Consider the following 24242-nt stretch of genomic DNA (forward strand, 5'->3'; position numbering starts at 1 on the left):
AGCCAGATGCTTGTTTTGCAGGGAAGGAAGTTTTCCTCTTTTTGTACCTGTTGAGAGACTGGTCCTGTGGGTCTCACAGTAAAGCTGTCTGTACGTGGCTGGAAGCGGCGTACTAGAGTACAAAACTGTTTAGGGAAACATGAAAACCAGTCTGAGAGCTAGTGCCGGATGATGGTTGATCTGACCACAAAACCAGACTGTAAAGAATAATTAAATGCTGTGCTTCTGCATATAAACTGCTTACCATGGGGGCTAATTAGGAAACCACTGAAACTCTCCTTCCAGATCAGCTGGTGAGTGTAAGTTTTGTTTGCCGTGTTGAGTGGCTTCTGGAGCACAATATGGATTAAGCAGTATGCAGTGGCAGAGAAAAGGCTTTGAAATCTTCAGTAGTTTATTTTGCTGGAGAGATAAAGTAGCACCATAAACTAGAAGCTTCTTGGGAGTGTAGGGGGAAGAGGGCAGTTCCTTCGGTGTCTGCTGCAACTTACTGCTGGTGCGTGGCTGCCCTGGAGTTGGTGCTTTATCCTCTTGTCTGGTGGTTCTTGCAGATCTATGCAGTTAGTATAGTCCAGGCTACTTAGGCTCTGCTAAACTGCACTGAAGGACGTTTTCAGCTTATGTTTTCTCTGTTGCAATGAGCAATCCTTGTTACAGCAACAGCTGTATCATCATGAATTGGAGAGGACTAAGGCTGTCCTCAGAGGAGGTAGTTATTATACTCAGGTTTCTTTCCAATAGTAAGTGTTCGATAGATTGTGTCTCTGACTTCACTTATTCACTCACATTATCTCTCTGGTCTCCCGGATGGCAAAGAAAGCACTGTTTTTGTTTTTAAACAAGTGAATCCTGCAAATTACAGACCTAGGGCACTGGAGTGTGGATGACTACCTCGTCCCAGGTATTCTGTTCCTACTCTGGTTTATGGGGATGTGTATATTTAGCTGATTCTGTGTTTTACCCTCTGTGCATAATAGTAGGTCATTTTGACCAAATGATATGGTTGAACATGGTAAAATTGCAGGGTGGTGATCAGAACAGTCCTCTGCAGAAAAAATTTCTTCAGCCTTCAAGTCAGTTTAGTCCTGCGAGTTAAGACCAAGATACAAATCAACACTGTGGATAATGCATTTTGCTGAATTTTGAAAGCAGGGATCACACAACCAGACATCCATGACCCTACTACCAACTGCAAAGGCTGTGCTTCGTGATTACGTGCTTTTGTAGCACAGCAGGACTTGCCATGTTGCAAAGTACCAGACCACCAGACCCTTGGCTTGCAAAATCATCTCTCTTCGATCTGTGAAATCTTTTGTATTCTTCAAAAGACACGAGTAGGAATACCTCGACGCTAAGTCTTTTTGGTCTGAGTTTGAAAATGTCCATAATTAACTGTAGTTGCTGCCACTCTCACTACCCCACCATACATCGGGTGCTTTGATCCAAGCCACGGGAAACAAAGATTTCTGATCTTTCTTACTTAGCTCTTCTGATAGTTATGCAGAGCTGTGCATTAAAGTCAGTGGATTGGTCCCTACGGCTGCTGAATGTGCGCTTCAGGACAAGATTTTAGACTTATGGCATAAATAATTTAAATATTTGCAGTTAAGGTATCATTTTTGTATTTCTCTGTTTGTGAAGAACTGTGTGTTTTGCCTGGGCTCACGCTGCTTTATAAAGACAAATAACTCCCCCCTCCCCGTGGTTAATAGTGAAGCTACTTTTGCTGTCTTCTTACTGCAGTTCTTAGTGCCCACAGCAGGCCCACCCAGTTTTGGGTTCGTGGAGGTCCAGCTGAGGGGCTGCATGGGGTCAGGCTTCACCTCAGTCACTAATTCCCACGTGGTTTTGGGCAAATTTTGGCTCAGCATCATGGTGTTAAGGGTAATTGCTTTTCATGCAAGATCGCTATGCTGTCTTGAGAGTTATCAGTGTCTTTAACAAAGTGTGCAGCACGCTGGCTGATGCTGCTGGCAGATGTGTGCTGTGGAAGACATCTCTGAAATCCCGAGCTGCGTGGGGCTGCTGCTGAGGCTCCCTGTCACCAACCTGCCTCTCCCCTGTCCACCCTGAGCTCGTCAACTCGAGCTTCGCTAGCAAGAAGCCAGACTAAGGCTAAAGAGTCTGAATGGATGTCAAACAGATGTTGCATCTGTTTTTCAGCATATATGGTTACAGGAAGCCCTGTTTTGTCAGCAGAGCCTTAGTTATTTGTGTTGGCCGGTGTAGTGTATGTAACATGACTTTGCATTTGTATCTCTGTTTCTCTGCATGAAAATGAGTGGTTTCAATTGAAATGACACTGTGAGATGGAATGTATGATTTAGACTTTTTTTTTTCTTGAACATATATGTGGTTTCCAGAAACTAAGTCTTGGACCAAAAATAACGAGCTTGGCCAGTGGAGGCAGAGTAGGGAGCTTGAAGTCTCAGGGGATAAACTGCTTACTGCTAGCAGATAAGCTGCTGTCCTGCCATGTACAGAAGGACCTCTGCTTAACCTGTACATGAACGACAAGAGTGAGGCCCTGAGTTCAGATCTCAGACCGCTGGAACATTTTTGCATGTGCGTGTTTTGCTGTTCCCTATCACTCACGTGACCAGACATGCACATTTTTTAAGTAGACTTCAGTGGATTCACATTAAAGCTCAGGTTTTAGGCTTTTGTGTTTGGGAATTGCGTGGATGGCCTTAGAGTGTAGGGGTGAGCAGGAACTCATATTTTAGCTCTGTATACCTGGTTGTGCCAGTGCTTTGAAAAGCCAGAATGTAGATTAAGGAGCAAGTTAAGCTGAACAGGACAAAGAGATTTATGAAGTTAAACCATAGTTTAATGAGTTCTTATACTCCTCTCAAGGGAGAGCGTTCAGAGAGTAAAAGTAAAATTTTACCTCTATTTAGTCGGTGTCAGAGCTCCTACTGACTGCAGCATAGTTGAAACTGGTTGGAGTCAGAAATTAAGCAAACTGAAGGAGACAGATGTGTATTATCATAAAGAATCACCAAATAGTTCAATTTGTATCTCTTCTCTCAACGCTGCTATATTTTTCTTACATCTTTCACCAGTCCTGTCAATATTTCTAAAGGAATGAAGGATTATAACAGTTCCCTGTCGCAGCAAATTCTGCAATAACATGCTACAGAGGTGTAAGAACAGCACCCTGTTGTGGTAAGGACTCCATCCACAGAAACCAAAAGGTTTTGGCATAAGCAGGGTTAGTGAGCTGGTTCTGTTGCTGCTCCTACCACGGTAAGTCAGCCCAACCACGCAATCCACTGGTGAGGTAAGTGTTTACAAGAGCAGTGGTTATAGGACCAGCTGGTCAAACCACGCACTTGCATGTGTACAGGCTTAGTTTTGTTTAGTGGTGGAAGGAGGTAGCAGGTCACAAGCACTTGGTAACTGAAAGCAGAGGCTGTTTGTGTACTTACAGAGCATGTGGTTTCGTGGCAGTGCTTGTAAGCACGCTAGCCACAGCTCAGACCAGTTGAAGCCTGTGAACCAAGAAGAGAACTGGAAGAACCTGGGTGTGTATCCAAAAAACAGCATTGGAAGGGACTGTCAGAACTGAATTCTTCCCTGTGTGATCTGTCAGCCTGTCAAAATTCAACCTCAGTAGTTGCCTGAACTAAAGGGAGTTCGCTACCTGCTTTAAGGGCTGGGGAGGTCTGAGATGGCAGTGGTAAACGCTGTGATTCACTGAAGTGGCTGTGGCTAAAAAGGTACTCCCTCTTGTCCCATCTGTCCCAGCCTCTGCCCTCCACAGACCTTGCTTCGTGCTGTCCTCTTCTCTGTGCTATATAGCCAAACAGAGGATCAAATAAATTGACTGGGATGAAAAATCAGTGGTCTCTTCAATGAGTGTGGTTTAGTTCTTGGTCTCACGTAGGTCCTGCAAGGGAATGTAAGCATCAGGGCCAGGTATCATAGAAGGCATGGTAAGGAGTAACGTGAGAGAGAGTGTTGAGGTAGGACAGAACTTTTCAGAAAGAAATTACAGTAATACCCATGCATGAATATCAGTCTGTAGAAGCCCTTGAGTTCCTGAATGACAGGAACGGGGTAATCTTCAGTGTAATCTAAACCATGAACATTTTGCAGTTTCTGTACTGTAATTCTGAGAGAGAACTTTTCAAATTCACCTTAAATTGTACCTCTTTAGATCTTCAGATGGGATGTAAGTCCTGTTATACTCATAAAAGACTGATACCGGTTGAGAAGTGAGTGCCCTGTTAAAACAGAAAAATATTTCCTCATAGTGAAAAGCCTACTTCATTTGTGCAATGAAGTTTACACCTAAGATGTATGTCTGCTCACCCCTGTGTGAGCCATTGCTACTCAGCCACAACAGAGGGACTGACCCTGTTCTGTATTTTTTTTTAATTTAATCCCTGTGAAAATCTCTGTAGTTTCTTGGAAGCATAAAGCATGATTCTGTTCCCGTTATCAAATGTTGCCACTGTACTAGTTTAGGTTAGATTTTCAGGCAGAAGCTGATCCAATGAAATTCCTGTTTGTCAAATGTTATAGGAGTATGTGCATTTTTGAAGGACACAGCATTTATAGACAGGTATCCATTGTATTTTGCTTTCCCTTCTGATATTATAGCTTAGAAATGAGGTAGAGGAGGGACAGGAAAGAAGTTACTGCTCTAAACAAGGTAAGAATCAGGTCAAAACTCATTTATATTAATTTCATTGAACCTGGACACCTCAGTTATTAAAATACTCTTTATATTGTTTTCTGTGATCTTTTACAGTTGTAGTTTTTAGTAGTACCAGGAAAGTACTTGCCTCTTTTGTCTCCCCATGCACAAAGGCTATCTATTGCATGTCAAATGGTTGTTGCTATATCTGGGAAATGTTTCTGACTTTAGGAAGACTTTTCACAGAAGATTTTTCACAGAGCAGTTTGGGCTGGAAGAGACCTTAAAGATCATTTTGTTCGACCTCCCTGCCATGGGCAGGGACGCCTCCCACCAGACTAGTTTGCTCAAGGCCCCATCCAGTCTGGTCTTGAACACCTCCAGGGATGGGGCATCCACAGCTTGCTTATCTGGGCAACCAGAGCCAGCGCCTCACCACCCCCACAGTAAAGAATTTCTTCCTTACATCTAATCTAATTCTCCCCTCTTTCAGTATAAAGCCATCACTCCTTGTCTTATCACTACTTGCCCTTGTAAGAAGTCTCTCCCCATCTTTCCTGTAGGCCCCCTTCAGGTACTGGAAGGCTGCAATGACATCTCTCTTCTGTTCTCTAGACTACACAACCCCGACTCCCTCAGCCTGTCTTCATAGCAGAGGTGTGCCAGCCCTTTGATTTCTTTGACTTCGCAGTCTGCACTTTCCACCCGAGAACCCTGAAGCCTCAGTGTTGTTCTTGCAGTTATCATATAAGGATTAATGCAAGGTAATCCTGGTACCTTTAGAGAGAAGTGAAGAAACCACAGGAATCCTTTTGTGAGAAGGACATTAAGCCAAACTGCAACTTCCTCTAAAGCTGCTGGAACCTCTGTTATCATAAGCAAATTATTGTCCTCAAGCATCAGTTAACTTCTTTCACTGCATGCTACCATTTTCTGTTGTTATTTTGTGTATTAATTAAAATGCTCTATGTCTCCAGGTAAATAACACAAACCATGGACAAAAGCTGCAGCAGGACATTTTTTTCTTTAATAATGTTGGCTCTTCCTGAAAGCTTTTGCTGTAGAAACCATGGAGAAGCTATGCAAGTGAGCACCTGGAAAACAAAGTCATTGTTTATGCTTTTCTGTTTACTTTTGAGACTTACAATACTTTGGAGTTCAAAAATGAAGTTTGCAAGACTCTTGAGAATAGGATAATATGTAGAAAAAGGATACAATAAGCTTCAGAATCTGGTTCCCATGTATGTGCTTTTTAAGAATCATTTTTGCAGTAACCTAAATTTGCCTTGATCCTTTTTTCTTCCTCTTTTGACTCTGCCAAAACCCTAACGCAAATCTGTTACAGGTTGGTAAGGTGTTTTGTGTGTGTGTGTGTGTGTGTTTCTTTTTGTTCATGAGGAAACTCTTTCCATTGCATGAAGTTTTCATCATGAAGTTGCACAGCATGATTGTGCTACATTTTTTCCTTGTGATTACAGATAAAACTTATCTGAATTGCACAAATTTAAGTATGTAAATAAGATACGGGGGATATTATTGTTTCTACTCACTTGGATGCTTTTTGATGTGTAAATAGGAAAGGTGTTTTCAGACTTCAAGACAGGCCTTTGCTCACTCAATTCTTCATACTTAAGTGTGTTAGAGAACCTGTTCATTATCTATTATAATACTGGCTCTCAAACAGGAGCCTGGATTTAGAGAAAGCGTACACTCAAAAAGGAGCATTGGTATATACATGCTCCTACATTTAAAATATTTGTTGCCCATGATGTCTAATGTAGCTGTAGTAAAATGCATAGTGAAATATGAAGTCAAACATGAGAAGTCTACAAAATGTTTGTGCTCAATGGGATTTTGATTTCATATGTGCTTTTCTACAGGCTTCAGCTGTCTTTGAACCAGGCAGTGCAAGTGCCCAGAATGAAGGCTTACATTTTGGAAAGAAAAAATGTAAAAACAAGTGGATGAAAAGTTGATTTTCAGACTGTCTTGCTGGATAGACAGCTTACTGTGTCACTGTTGCTGGAGAGATCATATCTTTCCACTTCCTTGATGAATAAAACGTGAATTGTACCAGCTACATTCCCAGCAGCCCTCTAAGACCTGTGTAGTGCTCACTAGAGTGCTGTGAGGAAAGGCGTGTGTTTGTACACAGTGTGTCACTTAATGTTGTTATTACCTATGATTTAATAGAAAGTATATGAAGAAATGATGTAGTAGGTTTTTAACTCATTAGTGACTCAGACAGGACAGTGATCAAGCTTTACTTTTTTTCTGTGTGTGTGGTATTTGTGTAGGTAGGACTGGTTTATTATTTCCGTGTGCTGACTTACTATACCTGCTGTTTATGCTGAGTTGCCCTGAGCGTGGCCTAAATTTCCATATGTGCATGTTTCTACATAAAGCTGGGGACAACAGTGATTACTGTGGTGCTGATACCACACGTGAAGATTTTGTGGGTCTAATTCTTTATTCTGAGACCATCTCCAAATCTGGGGCAACCATTCTCAGGCACGGCTTTGCCAACAAAGGAATTCACCGAACTACATCATTCATGCCATGGAACAGGCACTCAAGAAAAGCTGCAGGTGACTATCACACCTCTTCACAAATACACTACTCTGAGAGGAAAGAGGAGAAGCTGAAGTGTTAGAAGGAGTTATCTACTTGCAGTGCCCATACCAGGACAGCCAAAAATGTATAGTTCAGAAGTGCATCCAGAACACGGTCTCTATATGTATAGTTAGAATCTGTCATAGGGGATCAGAAGCCATTTTCTACGGCCTTTGACACTAGTACAGATCAGAAATTCTGCTGGCATTACTGTGGTGTGAGAGAAGAGTTGAACATGAAACAGTGCCAAATGCATTAGGAATAGTCATGTTTAATTTTATGTGGAAGGAGGATGCTACTCTACCATAGATTTCAAGGAGCATTTAGTCATGAAGTATCCCTTTCAAGACCAGATAATGGAACTGGGAGTATTTCTCATTCTCTGCGGATTAAAATTGTCATGGAAGTGAGAATGATGGCAGGCAAGCCAAGTTACATTCTTGGTACTTTAAAAATCACGAAATTTTGCTCATTGCTTGTTGTTAAGGTTATCTGATGAGTTTCTTTTGATAATGCTGCATGAGTTTGAAGCAATAGCTTTGCTTTATACGTCTAACACTACAAAGTTGTAATTGACAGTATGTGATCCATGATGGAATGACAAACCTCGCATTGCGTGTTCTTGATTCAAACACAGTGCTGCAAGGTGTTGGAAGTCTAATGGTGCATGAGTTTCTGCAAAGGTTTAGTGATTCAGTCCAAAGCAGAGGAGTGGCCATCCTGCTATTAAGTACCAGCACTTTATTGCCTAAGCAGTAACGATGCTTTTAGAGCCTTGACTGTGGCTGCAGCTTTCCCATTAGTTGAAGTCTTTGAAGAGCCTAAACCTAAAGTGAATCTCCACTGAAAATCAGGTACTCTGCTGAGCCACAAGCTGAAGCTTAGACTGTTCTTTTGTCCCTTGTAAGTGAAATGAAAGCTTCTTTCTTCCATTGAAGTATTGGCAATGCTGTTTGTAACTGTTTAGAAATGCCTGACTGAGCTGGTTGCTTAAGTGGGGGCAGTAAGGGCATTGTATAACCTGCAAGGTTGACGTCTGTTTCAGCAGTGAGGGGGTGTCTCAAAATTCTTTATTTCTTCATTCATTTCTGCTAGTTTTTGAACGAAGAACAGGGCTAAATAGACAGCAAATACCCTCAGGAAGCAAGATGCACAAAATTATTTCAGAGGGCTGATTTGCTGTGGTATTTTTGTCAAATTCAGACCATACTTTTTTCTGTCTTGTATGTGAAAGTATATGAGAAAGCCAGTAACATGTCCCTAGTTTTGCACAGCCTTCTGTGACATTTTAAGAGAGAGAGAAAAGACTCAAGCTTTGGTACACAAAGAGTCAAGATAACGAGTTGTTTGGTGAATGTTTTGGTCGCTTCATCTCTTGTTTCGTGTATGTCCTGGTTTCAGTTAGGACAGAGTGAATTTTCCTCCTAGGAGCTGCTAGGGTGCTATGTTTGGCTCAGGATGAGAAGAGTGCTGATAACATGCTGTTTTAATTGTTGCAGAGTAGTGCTTACACCAAGCCAAGGACATTTCAGCTTCTCACTCTGTCCTGCCAGTGGGCAGGCAGGCTGGGGGTGCAGCAGGAGCTGGGAGGGGACAGACAGTACAGCTGACCCAAACTGGCCAAAGGGGTATTCCATACCATATGGGGTCATACTAAACAATATATAGGGGTGGCTAGCCGGGGGGGGGAGGGGCGGCAGACTGCTTGGAGTTAGGCTGGGCATTGGTCAGCAGGTGGTGAGCAATTGCATTGTGCATCACTTGTTTTGTACGCATTAGTAGTAGTAGTACTATTATCATCATTATTTTTATTATTATTGTTGTTGTTATTATTTTCCTGTCTTAATAAACTGTCTTTATCTCAACTCACAGGCTTCACTCTCCCGTTTCTCTCCCCCATCCCAGAGAGGGAGGAGGGAGGGTGAGCGAATGGCTGTGTGGTGCTTAGCTGCCAGCTGGGTTAAACCACAACAGTCTGTTAATTGTTTTTCTGCAAACTTACTGAACGCGTGCTGAGTGAACATATTTAATATGATTGTGTTTGTATATTCAGTAGAAAATAGCTTATAAAATATGGTGCCTTCTGTTTTTCTTGGAAAAGGTTTAACAGCAGTGAGTACTGAGATTCAAAATATATCTTTTGAAGACAAGTTTTATTTGGTGCTCAGCTTTCTGTTAAAAACTCCTGTCACATTATGGTGAATGTTTACAGGTGAGGAAGGGAATCCAAGTGGCCACATTAGAGTACCAGACTAGAAAGATTAGTTACCTGAGCTGTAAAGCTCCACTGCTAGCATCCTTGTTATTGCAGACTGGGACTTTGGCTTGATGCCATCTCAAAGTGTGCTGCTCACCAGCTCAGTCTGAGCAGCAGTACTCACCAGTCCTTTTAAAGGACATTAAATAAACAGACACAGAGCTTCTAAGAATCGGAGAGATGGAAGTTTCAGGTCTTAGCAACAAACAACAAACTGTAGGGCAAAAGTTGTCTCTTTGAAGTGCCCTCATCTCCTGCCAATGACACTTAACTAAATTGTTACAAGGTTAGCTTTATTTCAGGTCTTTCCCTGACCTTCATCAGGTTTCAGCACCTCTGCGCTGTGCTTGAACACTCTGTCAGGGACCGTGTCAGATCTTACAGTGGTCTGCATGGAGTTCATCCCTGAACGTCTAACATTTTGCTGGCACTGAAAGTATGGCTGTTTATGAATTCATGATTGAAGTATCTCTGCATGGCAGTGTAAAGATGTGCCATCAGTAAAAGGAGAAGCAAACACATCTCTGCTGGATTCATTTAGCTGCATCCTGCTGCTAAATTGAGTGGATGCTAATCTTCCAGCCATTTGGGAGAGTATTTTTCATGGTGCTTTTGTTCTACTGCATGGAGATGGGGTCTAGCACATCAGATTTCTCTTTCCTTAGGTATGTGCAACTTTCTTGTGGTGCTTAAGAAAAAAGAAGTACCTTTATCAAGTTCTTTCTTGCCCCTCAGCAAAGCTTTGGGCAACTGTCTTCAGAATAATTCAGTGCTTTCAACACACAACCTAGCAGAGTTTTCACGGATGTGATTTCTTTTAGGGAAAACAGTGGAGCACGCATAATCCCTTGGAGAGTATTCATTATGCACTGATAGGGTATGATTTTTGTAGAACTGTGCAAATGTAAAACATTGTGTTATTTAACTTAAGTAATGCACAGCATGAAATGTTTGCTCTCTGAGTCTTTAATTGTAAATCCTTTGATACTAAAACAAAATTCTTGTTGAGCTAGCTCCTATCTATGCTATCACCTACTAATTGTCTGCATTTACTGATGTTAATACTCTTACACATCTGAGTATGTGTAAGAAACAAGGATCTAAAGCAGTAATTTACTTTTTTTCAATCAGGCTGGCTGTTAAAGGAGTTAGGGTATTCTGAGTTTGAAGGGACCAACAAGGACCACAGAGTCCCAACTCCTGGCTCCACACAGCACCACCCAAAAACCAGTCCCTATGTCTGACAGCACTGTCCAAACGCTTCTTGCACTCTGGCACCTCAGTGTCGTGACCACTGCCCTGGGGAGCCTGTCCCAGTGCCAGACCACCCTCTGGGTGCAGACCCTTTCCCTAACCCCTAGCCTGACCCTCCCCTGTCCCAGCTCCGTGCCGTCCCCTTGGGTCCTGTCGCTGTCCCCAGAGAGCAGAGCTCAGCGCCTGCCCCTCCGCTCCCCTCCTGAGGGAGCTGCAGGCCGCCATGAGGCCTCCCCTCAGCCTGCTCTGCTCGGGGCTGAACAAACCAAGGGACCTCAGCTGCTCCTCATACACCTTGACCTCTAGACCCTTAACCTAGCCCTTCTAGCCTTTCTTTGGTCACTCTCTAACACTTTTATGTCTTTCCTATATTGTATTGCCCCAAACCACACACAATGCTTGAGGTGATGCCACACTAGCACAGAGCAGAGCAGGACAATCCCTTCCCTTGACCTGCTGGCACTGTTGTGCATCGAGTCATGGATCCACTATGCCAAGTATTCCCCTGTGGAGAAGATGAATAGAGCTATAAAGAAAGTGACAGCTTCACCATTGCTTTTTAATCATTTTACGCAGTTCAGTGGAAAATTAACACCGCTGCTGAATTCCTGAGGGTGGGTCAAGAATGATAACAACCTCTGTACCGGTCTGTGGAATGTAGTAATTATTTCTGTGCAATACCGTAGGTAGGCTCCACTCTAACTATATCCTGTGAGGTCTGCAGAACAAATAGCCAATTAATTAAAAATACAGAACAAATATGGAGAAATCTTGCTCGTGGATTGTTTTTTTTTTTTTTTTCCTACGGGGAAGAGGACTGAATCTATGGTGAATGCTGAGAGATACCATCTGTCGCTTTGGGAACAGTTGGATAAGACTTCTAAATAGTCACGTGGTATTTCGTCTGCTAATTTTATACATGTATTAGGTATGGTGTTCAATCACTGTAAAATACAGCAAAATGTAAGGGTTGGTTTAAAAATGGTATAAAGATGGTAAGATTATGCAAGATACTTTTAATTCCCATCTTTATGATAACTTAATAGCGTTTGTGTGTGTAGATATTTTAAAAAGACAGAGATGTTAATTCCTTAATACTTTGAATAAAATGAAGCTTCTCATTTAATTTAGGTTAGGGATTGGCTAGTTTTTAAGGCTGGCTTGTTTTGGATTCTAAATTTGCTTTTCAGCTCATAATTACTACAGTAACAAACGGATGGGTCCAGACTTGAGCTTACCATTAACATATATTGTTTCCATATCCTTAGGGACATGAAGCCTTTCGGGAAGGCTTTCAAGTGGAAGAGCTAGTAGACGGCTTTGAAGCTGGTACAAACTTCAGTGACGAAAAGAACCTGGAAGACCTGTAACAGGGAGCAACTGTTTTCAGTTACTTGCATTAAATCTCAACAGTGCTTTTCTGCCATCTGCTGCAGAGCAGGAGATTACCAGACATGTCCATAGCACTCAAACAAGTCTTCAATAAGGATAAGACTTTCCGTCCAAAACGCAAGTTTGAACCTGGAACCCAGAGGTTTGAGCTTCATAAACGAGCACAAGCCTCTCTGAACTCAGGTGTGGACTTGAAAGCAGCTGTGCAGTTGCCCAGCGGAGAAGACCAAAATGACTGGGTAGCTGTCCACGTTGTTGACTTCTTCAACAGGATCAACCTCATTTATGGAACTATCTGTGAGTTCTGCACAGAGAGGACCTGCCCCGTGATGTCTGGAGGCCCTAAGTACGAGTACCGGTGGCAGGATGACATGAAGTACAAGAAGCCTACAGCATTGCCAGCACCCCAGTATATGAATCTTCTCATGGACTGGATCGAGGTGCAAATCAACAATGAGGATATATTTCCTACAAGTGTGGGTAAGTGCAAGGAAGAACAGTAAACTGTGTTTCATTCTGTGTACTTAGCACACTCCCTTCCTGACCTCACTTCTAGGGACTGCAGAATCCAAGCCTTTAAAAGAGCAAGTGTGAGCAGGAGAGTTTTGCAGGAATAGTCTGAAATGTATGAAGTGTTAATTATGGCTGCTACATATGGGGAGCAGGGGGGTTTGTAGCCTAAAAGGTTTTTGTTTGAGCCTGTTGTCCCTAGTAAGCTTCTGCTTCTCAGGTCAATTGTTAAAGGTGGACTACATTTCATTATTACTGTATTGAAAGCTAATCAAGTTTGAATTGCTTTGTGCTTTGTCTGTCCACTTAAGCAGATGCAGCATGGATGGAAAGCAAAGCCTAATTAGAGTGGTATCTTCCCTTGGAAGCGTGTACAGCGCTGTGCAGCACAAGGTAGTGGAGAGTCAGGAATAGGGAGAACTCTGCTCTCCCACCCTCTTGTGACTTCACACCCAAAAAAGCTGATTTAGGAAGTGAGTTATTCTCCAAATTACTGCTTCTAAGAACAGTAATTTTCTATAAACCATAGCAAAGCCTACCAACTTTATCAGCAGACAGCCTGGAGAAGGGAGCTGTTAAGATCAGCACAGCTTTCCTTTTAATACTATAGTTAGTTTTTCTGAAGAGTAGGCAAGTAGGTTCAAGTCTCTTTGCCTGAATAGTTTGCTCTGGATGAGGAGGACTTTGCAGAAGGGTGCATTGTGTAGTGTAGAGATCCTAAATCTTTAATGTGACTGCAGGTAATGAGAAAGGATGCTGTGCCTTAGCAATGGCAGTGTAATTATGTAAACTTTAGCAGTTTTATTTTATGAGCCCTGATATACTTTTTGCAAGTGCAAAAACTGGGAGCTATTTGTCAGAATTGTGAGCTGGTATGTAAATACTTGGATCAGTAACAAACAATAATAATTATATGTTAAAATTAGTTCAGCAGAATATTTTACAGTTTATGTGGTTACAGCCTCTGGCTAATTGTTAGGAGATGATACATCAAGAGGTTGCATGTATTGGTAATCCTTCTTAACCTTTGAAATGCCTTATTCTTGGCCCTGGCTGCTGCTTGCTTGGCCAGACTTGTGGTTTGCTTCCCATACCTTATCCCTTCTCTTTTCTAAACTAGTAGGTAGAAGGAAGGATGTAGCTATGCCTGATTAGCTATATTTTGCCAATTTAGCAAGAAGCGAGATTTCACAGGAAGCAGCACCATATTATTTTGTATAGTGAAAAATGAGTTTGATTTCTTAAAGCATTTGTTATTTTTGTGTCTTTGGTATGAAGGAATTTTGGAATTGAAGGTGGGGCTGCAGGTCAGGGTGCAGTGAAATTAAGTGTTTTTGCTTCCATTGGTCTTTTTGCATGCTTTTGTCATACCAAGTTTTGGTCTTGGAGTATTCCATGGTCATTCTATGCTATTGCTGATTGTAGATGCAGAAAATATCTCTGGCTTGAACATGGGCATGGTAAGCAAGTAACACACAGGCATATTGAAACAACAACAACAAAAAAATACAGCGCACAAGCTTTCAGGTCTGGTGTCTTCCCCCTTATGTTTTCAGTAAGATACATCTAGATAAACTTTTAACTCTTATCTCTTGCAAGCTTAAGAAGGAATCAGTAAATATCCTCTACCATTTTTCTCTTCCCAGCAGCTACTGCTGTTGTGGATTGGTGAAACTGAGGAAGGGAACAGAGTTGTGGTCTCTGCAATGGGGCTGGACCCTGATACAAACAGGAATTCTTGATGTCTGTTACAAGTCTTTGTCTCCCCCCCCCGAATTGGCCTCAGGGAAGAGGAAGAGACTGCTTGAGCCGATGTGGAGTGTTGGATTGTGCCATGGTTGTGTTAGAAGTGAAAGTGACTGGAAAGTCACATAAAGATGTTTTATATAAAACCTTTGAATCAGTATTCCATGAGGCAGCATTTGCATCTGTATTCCACTTTCCACTCCTCCTGAGCTTTTATTGCAGATACCATGGTGACCACCTGCCCATTCATTTCTCATTATCTTCCTGATTCACCCATTTGTGGTGTGAAACTGTTGGCATGATTGCTTGGGAGGCCTGAGATCTTAGGAGAAGGAGATGCACACCGTGTTCAATCTGGAGTTCTGCGTACCTCTGCTCCCAGCAAGTCCCTAAGTAGGCACACAAAAAGTCAAAGGGATATTTGGATCAGGATATCCCCAGCAAAAACAATATTCTGTAGCCTCAACCGGTAAGACATTGGGGAGCCTGGGACCCATTCCAGGGTAAGCTGCTTTTCTTCCAAAGGAATCTTTCAGGTTTCCTACCTGTAAAATGGAAATGGTACTACCAGCCCGTACACGTACCGTGAGTGAAGCAGCTGAATGAAATGTAATAGCTCAGCACGTGTATTGTTACATGCTCTGCCTTCCACAATTGATCAGGGAGAGAAGCTTTGGTACGGCGCTGGACACCATTTGTTCCTGCCTGTTCCACAGCAGCCTTGGGTTAAATGCAACCACAGGGTCGCTGTTACGTTCAGCATTAATGCAGACCTCTGCTTTCATTCAGAGAGATTAATGGTGGTGAAAATTAAGATTGTTCCTTCTTCAAAGTAGTTGGAATAGAGCTTGAAACGCGATATACTCAAAAGTCAAAACAAAACAGGTGTAGGTATGCCATTACTAACAGTACGTCAGTATTAAAACATAGTATCTGGCTATAACTTAAGGAGATTAATTTATTGCATTGAAATCTTTGCAGCATATGGCCTGCAGAGAATTCCTCTGGAAAAGGCGTATGTCCACTGGATGGGATTTCAGCTGGCCTTTCCATTAGCAGATAAGTTTGGGATCTAGAGTGATTTATAGGAGCTGTCCATAGGAACTAGTACACATTTTTCTCAGCTTAATCCTATGAAAATCGCCCTCTTTTATTTGACATACCTTTGGCGAACTGCTTAAAGAGGGATGGGGGTAGCCCAGCTTGTTGTGCTTTTGCTTTGTTTCTTTCCTTTCCTTTTTTTTTTTTTTTTTTTTTTTTTTTCTTCTAACCACATGCAGTCGAGTTATAAATTGTTATGAATACAGTATTTAACACAAATGCCCCTCGGTGTTTGTAAACAGCACCATAACCTCTGGCCTGTGGCCGCTCACCAGCCTGCCTGCTTCCTGCGCTCCGGCTCCTCTCTTGCTTTCTCCAGTCGTGCTGGTGAAGGGCCTCTTCCTCCAGCCGCTCTCCTGCCAATACTGAACTGGTGGCAGGAGAAAAGGGGGCTGCTACAGGAGCCAAGGAGCTGTTCAGAGCTGTGTGAAGGTGACAAAAACAGGTGCTGAATATGAGGAGCATTTCTGCTTGAAGCAAAGTTTAAAGGACTGTCTTTGGGAAACAGACTCACAGCCTGTGGGGTACTTCACTGATGATGACCCTCATCTTATTCCCATTATTCCCCCTTTCCTTTGTCCATTTTTAAGTGGATTTAAAGCAGCTGACAGCTCTGGAAACGCATTCTGTATGAAGCCAGCCACACACGCTGACCTGTGCTGCCCCTCAGGAGCAGGGCGGAGGAGACTTCACTCTGCTCAGGTCACTCTGGTGAAGCTCTCAGTGGTAGGCCCCAGCATGGATTTTTATAGCACGCTGGGGTTTCGTTTAGCTTTGGGATAAACTTTTGTCCTTCCATGATACTAAGTGTTTTTCTAAGCACCTAGGAACCTCACTATTTAAACACCTTTAAAGGGGTTTATTTCCATGGGTCACAGGGACGACTTCTGTAGTCTGTTGCCTCAAGCCGTGTTTTTCTACTTTATCTCTGTGCACTTTGGTAAGCAGGCTGAAGAAGTCATTTGGAGCAGTAAGTCCTTGAGGCAGCTTCAGCCTTTATTGAACTGTAGTTGTCTGCTTTCACCATGTGGGCTTGGGCAGCGTCGGAGGAAGGAGCTGACAAGTAAAGCAGCGCTCTGCTGCTGTGCTCCCTTCAGGCCCTGCTTCCTAAACACGACAAAGTCGGTTGCCTATCCTCCTCCGCGTTGCAGGCTTAAACTGGGAGTAATTCTCTCTTGTTTAGATTCCTGAGCAACTGGGATGTTTTTTTTCCTGTTTAAGAGTCTCTGGGGGAGATGCTCAGATACAGAGTCCACGAGGGATTATTATCTTCATCTACTTTGATGTGACCTCCGGCATAGCACAGGCTGGAGAATGTCACCACATGACTTCTTCACCAGGTCCGTAACTTCAAGTACAAAGAGGGCACAGAAGACAGAGTTCTGCAGAAATAAACAAGAACGTGAACATGAAAACGCAAAATCACTTCTAAGCTAGGAGAGTTTGCGTGGAGTAGGATTTGAAAAGTATTAAATTACTGTAATCAAGTAGCCTGGTTATGGCTTCTCAAAATGGCAGCACGCTCTTAAAATGTCTAAGACTTCAGCTGAAAACTTGATGTATCTCAGACAAAGCTTTGCTGGGGCTGAAGGGAACGGGTCGTATGTACTTACAAGAGCTCTAAGTAATCTTTTGTGCAAATGAAGTAAAGAGAGGGTTCAGCAAGACGTAGGTTATTGCATGCTGAGGCTTTTCTGTAGTCATGAAACAGTGTGAGTTACAGGCTTGTATGTATGTTAGGGCTAAGTTATAGCAGCAGCAGAATTATTCTTTCAGAAGGTTTGGAGTCGTGAAGTATACGGGCCTGGAAAATAACACACAGATATTTTAAAATTAGTTGATATGCCAGAACCTCCTCCTTCTCTCCCCTTTTTTTCCATTCCCATGGTTCAGGATGTAACAGATACTGTTCTGTAAACTAAACAGGAAGATGGATCTGCCATTTCAAGAGTACCATCAAAGAAGGATGATAAGCATTGTGTTGTCTCCATGTGGGTGGTGAATCATATCATTTAATAGATAGATAAGTATCTTGCCTTTTATGCATTGCATTACTTTCTCACTGACTGATTATACTTTGGAGCAATTTGATTCCCTGATTTTGTCTGGAATCTAAAATGCCTCGATCGGTCCAGGCTTTCTGCTTATCCAAGAATAGGGACTGAATCTTAGGAGTACTCTAGCCAGTCCTCAACCCCAATCACTGCTAATTACTTGGGGTAATAGTAAGGAGTGACGTAGATCGTCCAGCAGTCTGCTATGCAGTTTTAATCAAGTTTTTTTTTTTTTTTTTTTTTTTTTCATTCGGCTAAAATTGCTGAGGATTAAAGGCATAGGCAGTTTGGATTTTCCACTATTTGTCTGGTTGGGAAGTGCGTTGTGTCAGAGGAAGTACGGGGAATATTAGGCAATTTTAAGTGATTAGTGGATTTCAAAGTGTTCCAGAGGTGTTCCTTCCAAGTGATTTTTTACTGCCTCCTCCATTTTCCAGAAGTGGTTTTTGAATGGCTACCTCAACCTGAAATTTTGAAATTAGGCTCTCTGCCCCAACTCTTACATTACAACCACTAGTATTATGTTCTTCCCCACCCTGTGCTACAGACCTAACTTAGCTGGCAGGGCATGCATTTAGCAGTCTGTTGCTAGTAACAGCTAATAGCACATTACTTTATCTTGGAGAAAGGCAGGATGGGGAGGTTTGCTGGGATGATACCAGATTCATGCTACTACCCATCACCACTCAAAGCAGACTAGAAAATCGCTAGCTAGTCTTCATGCATGAGTTGAAGAAATGCAAATTCATCTCACCACAGGAATGAATATTGTAAATCCCAAACAAGCACGTTGCCTGGAACAGTGCAAAAATTCAGTGATGCAGCAGCAAATACCATTTTCAGACTGCAGGTACCTGACCTGGTAGGTGACTGTGCTCCCAAAGCTGCCTCATCTCCCCCGTGTACCCTCTTGATCTGATGCTAGATGTGCCATTTCAGGAATGTTCTGGTTTACTTCTATCTAAAGCACATAAATTAGCCCATTTTTCAGTCTATTTCTGATAATAATAGAAGATAAGTGCAAGGGAAAGTAAGTGCAAATTCCACGGGAAGGATTTGGCACTGCTGGTATGAAGAAATCCTTCCTCACCTGGAATATGGGCTGATGTCTCACATGCCAGGTTTTCTGCGTTACAGCCATCCATAAGGGCTAAAAAGCATCTTTGCTAGCATGCAGAAAAGCAGATCTCTTCTTCTGTTATCCATGCTACAGAAACCGAAAAAGGAAAACGGAATAAAGACTTAAGTGGTAGCATGATGGTAGAGAGAAAGCTCCTGGGCAGAGGGGTGTGTCGGCTGGGTCTGTAAAGACTAAGAGATTTCAGAATCTGTGATCACTTTGATTTTACTGCTGCAGAGGCAAGAAACAAGAAGTATGGTGCACCTGCAAGTGTGGTGACCCTGGTGGGAGCTGGAGGCACCTGTCCTTTAGCTACCAGACCACTCGCTCTTCAGGAATGGAGATTTCCAGCACACTGTGATCGCACATCACTTGAATTAGTCTCTTGAAGGATCTGCAGCTTCACCACCACAGCTTCTCCCCGCTCTGAATGTGTGACCTGATCTCATCAGCAACCTTTGCTGTGTGGCTGAAGTCTGCTGTGTGTCCTGTCAGGGATGCTGGGGTTGGGCTTGTGCTGAGCTCCAAGTGTGGGAAATTCAGTGTCTTTGAACATGCTTTGTCTTGAAACTGGGTTTTCTAGAAGTGAGATCCCTCGGCATTCCACAGCCTCGTGTGCATTCTCTCCCTGGCGAACAAGGAGAATAGCTCCTTACATGAAACCTTATAAAACAGACTTTGTCTGATATGCTGGAAAGCAGAGCACACGTGGGAGTGGCATTTGCAGTCCATAATTGCTTTGCTGAACGATTTTCTGGAACCCAAACGAAGTAAGATTCACAAATACCACCTTTTTTTATTTTCTAGTTTTTATCCATGTTTGTTTTGCCAAATATGAGTTATTTAAGCTCCGAAAGATTTCAGAAAATTCACTTTACTCCCACAAAGTATTTTCATCCACAAGGTCGATCTTCTGAGCACAACAGCAGTACTTTTGGGCATGTTTTAGGCGGAATCTGCCCAAGGAGGGAGATAAGCCAGTGTGGTCTTCAGCTCCCCCAGCCACGTGATAAGAACGGTCAGCATCACGTGTGGTCAGAGGGGTCTGAAAATCATTTAGTCCTGATTAAAACACAATTGTATGGAGAATTCACCATGGAACTGGTAGAGTGCTGAGGTAGGGTGGCTCTTGGGGCACTTCTGGAAAGCCTACAGCGAGGGCATGAGCAGCCAGAGGTGGATCCACCAACCAACACTGCCTTCAAGTTTGACCTTCCTCTTTCGAATAGAAGTTTGGCCTTCTCGTTTCAGTTAGTGTCTAGTAGAGCAAAATTAGAAATCTTAACAGGAGAAAACTCATTAGTTTCTTTTAAATGAGGCCCTCCTGTCTTTTATAGATAATTTTTGGAGGAAAGTCAAATATGTACTTAAAAAATTACGTGGTTAGAAACTCCTTGTGTTGATAAAAGCCATGTGTGAGCCTGTGTTCTTTAAAAAACAAAACAAAACAAAATAGAATGACATTCAGATAATTTGAAACATTTGTAAGCACCGTGTTTTCATCCTCAGAATGCTTCAGAGAAAACCATCAGGGTTTCTTTATCAGTATTATGTGTGGTTGTCACCTGTGCACTTGCCATGGCAGACAGATGATGGAGTGGCACATTTCTGTGCCTCGTTATGCAGCAGCCCCCTGCACGGAGGAGAGCAGGTGCCCATCTAAACGAAAGTCAATAAGGAGTTGTGGGAAGAAAAACTTCCTGAGAAAAAAGATGCTCAAAAGTGTGGCTCCTGGAGGTAGCTGTATTATGTCTACAGCATTCGTTCTCGAGGATGATGATGTATTGAGGAAATGTGTTTGTGCCTGTATCGATCCACAACAAGTGGCAGAAAGTAACTGAAAACACTGGAACAACAGAACAAAAATGGATGCTTGTTGGCTTATCCTCTGTGCTTCAGTGGAGTGTGTGTGTGTCTACTCTGATTCTCATGCTGCCAACTGTTACGTGTAGGTGGTCAGGAGACCACCTGACTTCAGGAAAATTAAAATAAAAATTGGAAGCTTCAGTGGCACGTGCCTCAGAGCTGCAATAGGTCTGCCAAAGCAGAGAGGAAAAGGCTTTCATCTACCTTTGTTAATGTCCTGCAGCAATGCAAGCACAAGTCATAATGGCTGCTGGCCTGCCATAGCTGCAATGCAAATGTAAGCGTGTCCAACAGGAGGTACATCCACAGGTGCATTCTGGAGGGGAGGGCTTTCGTGGTACTTGTGAGCATTACTTTTCAGTCTGCTGGTGTATGTAAGCTTCTCTTTCTATGTGATTTGAGTCCTACTCCTAAACCAGCTGTCCTATGGCCGTACATGACATATACAACCATAAACCTTTCATGAATTTCAGAGCACTGTGGAGCTCCCCCAGATGCCTCTGACTGATCTCAAGGAACTTCTGTGCTCCTCTGCTACCCCACAAAAGTCTGCCTGCTGTTTGGCTGTCAGCAGTGCACAGGCACGCAACAAAGGCTGGGATTTCATTGACATTCTCATGCATCCTGGACGTCCTCCTAACATATGTAGCTGCTGGCATAAGTATTTGGTTTTTATGTTTGTTTGTTTTTTCCCTAAGCTGGGTGGTTTTGACTGGAGCCTGTCAGCCAGTGCAGTCAAAAAGCAGCCAACACTGAAAGAGGAGACAAACCTTGCATCCTGCATATTGCCCTTTGACATTTGAAGCCAAAAGATGAAGGCCAGTCTTACCAATGTAGCTGTGAAAGGACAAGATCTTGTCTTTTCCACCTGGAAAGAAAAGATCTAACGTGTCACAGTGAGGTAATTAACTTCACTTTTGCCACCTACCAACCGTGTTGACAGAAGTGTCTTAATTTCCCTTCTCCTTGGCTGCTGGTCCATGCTGCTTCCATCTGCCCGAGCAGTGTGCTGAGAGAAACCGAGCTGCTGTTCGCGCCACGACTCGCGCTGACGCAGGGTCCCCAGAGGAAGGCTCTGCAGCCTGACACTCATTCTTGGGCTGGGATGTAACCTCTGTGTCACAGACAAGAAAACCGACAGGAAAAAAAAAACACCTTTGGTCATAGTAGGCAGTGTGCTACAAAACTTTATGTGCAGCAGAACTGGAAGTAACAAATCATTTTCAGCACTTGACACTGTTTGTATGAGACCCAAAGTCTTGTTGCTAACACATTTAACTTTAAGTAGTTCTTTTCATGTAGGGAAAACCATGGAGCCAAGGTCTAAGTGGTTTTGTTTTCCCTGAAGATTGGCATAGGACACTATCCAGCAGAAGATGCACCACATGTTTCGTGTGTCTCCCTTTTCAGAAGTTTTGCTTTAACTGGAAAATCCTCAGGGCTGCAGAGTCCTTGGGATGGTGGATAAATGCAGGCCTTGGTACTTGACGGATGACTGTTTTGTGTGACTTAGAAGAAAAACCTGGCTTCAGAAAAGTCGAAGATTAAGACCTCACAAATGTTCAGAGAATCTGAGCAACTCAGCGAGGAGTGGGGCAGGCTTTACCGCCGGTGCTGACACAGAGGATTTTTGATTCTTTCCATCTCACAGTGAGTCACATGTCTGAGGAGCACCAGGGGGGCTGTGCCCTTTCGTAAGCCTAAAAATATATGGTGGAAACTTTTATTTTCTTCTCATAATGTGAATCAGTGGCACTTTGACTCATGAGAAATAAAAGGAAGGTTGCCGAGCCATCTGGAATCAGGGATGCTCAAGAAGGGAATAATCAAAAGTCTGTTAGTAGTTGGAAGGGAAAAAGGAAGACAATGAACAGATTGTCTTTGAAAGACAAAACTCCGTCTGGATATGGAAAAAAAATACCTTTAGTTTTAAGAGGCAGATGTTCAGCTGAACAGAGGAACGTTACAGCTTACCAATAAATGTGTGCTATCAACATTAGCATAGTGAAATGGTGGTAATGGTTGTTCGTACAGTGTCAGCTCTAATCAGCCATAATAGAAAGAAGTCAGCCCTGTGATGGATAAATCCCTAAAGCTTGACGCTAAAATACTCAGCAGCAGAGACACTTCCAAACCACATGCTGGATGGAATCAGACCTTTTAGAAAAGTGCCAATGAATATTTGGGCATTAAAACGATACATCTGTTTAGAATTTAAGTGCTTTAAAATTAGTAGCATACCATGGCTGCCTTTATTTTGGAGTTTTAGGGCTTGCTTCTGGATTATTATTTTTAAAGATCAAATTTTGGAAGGGCCCCATTGAACAAGGTGAATGTGACTATTTCATCTGTCAGGTAAGAGACCAAATCTCAGGTAATCAAAGTAGGCTGTGTAAGTGATTTGTCTTGTGCTACGTAGTTATTCATTGGAGTGTCCAGAAACAGGTAGTATTAGGGATTCCCGATACTGCCTGTCTGTTCCAAAAACATTAGCATTTTATGTATGAATTTGGAGTAAACAAAATTAAAGCTAATGCCTTCAGAAAGATTTCAACCCTGTGCATTGTTAGCCCTCAAATTAAAAACCTGGTCAAAGTTTCTGGAGGAATTAAAATCGCAGAGCAAACAGAGCAATGTTTTGCCTGGTTGTTTTTTTTCACTCAGGACTTACAAGACAACAGTGTTTTGAGTATTTTCTTCCAGAACCATGGATTTTGAGCACATGGGTTGCAGAAAAATGGCCATACAAGTTCAGAGCAGGGGTCTGTGCAGCCCACTAGAGGATGTCCTTGGAAGATGAATGCAGGAAAAGGGCAAGGTACTATTTTCCTAGCACTCAACAGCTCACTTTTAGAGGTTCTCTCAGAGGTGTCAGAACACCCTTTGATCTGGGAGATTGTGGCAGAAATGAGCATCTCACAAATGGCAGTCCCACTCTTTTATCTTCCTGCTGGTTCCCTGCTCTGCTCATTTCAGTTTTCTAATGGTTTGGGCTTTCTGCAGTCGAGGATTTCTGTCCATAAATTCTCCAGGTGAAGAAAAAAGTAGTTGTTAAGTTCGGGTTACAGCCAAAGATACATCCTTCCTTTCTCCTTTGAAGTGAAAATCAGGGGTGTAAAACTTCATGCCTGTTTTGTCCTTCATTTACACCTGCAGTTCCTTTAAATCCTTCATAGGTTGTCTTGGAATAGGCATTATTTTAAGAACTCCTTATACCACAGTAGCTGTCATATCCAGAGACGGCAATTTTGGAATAAAATAATAGTGCTTATTTTAGTGTTCAGGTTGCATACCTTGAGCTGATTGATTACCATTTAAATAAAAGTTTGTATTTTTGCTGCAGAGACCGCAAAAGCATTACTTCCCAAAGGCACAGCAACATGAGTTAATAAACTCAGAAAGAAAGGTCCCGTTATTTAATTGCTTTACAATAAAACTGTGTGAAAAAAAAAAAAAGGTGTGTGTGTGGGGTGGAAACAACCATGAAGCATGTTGACCCGAAGTGATCAGTTATTATGCATTTGCGGACATTTGGCACCAGAATTGTGATAAAGTTTTGGTTTTGCATGTTCTGTGCCTCCTGCAGACATTTGGGTTGCAGGGCACTGAGGACTTCGCTTTGAAGCTGCAGCTGCTTACACGTGAGCTGAGAAGCTTTACAGTAAAGCAAGTGATGATGCAAAT

The 24242-nt window shown here is 42.6% G+C and overlaps 1 protein-coding gene across 11 annotated transcripts in view; it reads left to right on the forward strand.

Annotated features, from left to right (window-relative positions):
* The window catches only part of MOB3B (MOB kinase activator 3B), a 98405-nt gene that overhangs the window by 39126 nt on the left and 35037 nt on the right, over positions 1–24242 (forward strand). For 10 of the 11 annotated variants that reach the window (XM_084504795.1, XM_084504791.1, XM_084504796.1 and 7 more), the window contains one exon: positions 12038–12641. In XM_084504795.1, coding sequence (XP_084360921.1) covers positions 12224–12641 — 418 coding nt within the window. In that variant the 5' untranslated portion in view covers positions 12038–12223. Of the gene's footprint in view, positions 1–12037; positions 12642–18929; positions 20289–24242 lie in introns of those variants that run through there. The other variant, XM_084504790.1, reaches the window with a different exon arrangement.

This window comes from Aythya ferina (assembly GCF_964211825.1).
Source record: "Aythya ferina genome assembly, chromosome: Z".
Taxonomy (NCBI): Eukaryota; Metazoa; Chordata; class Aves; order Anseriformes; family Anatidae; genus Aythya; species Aythya ferina.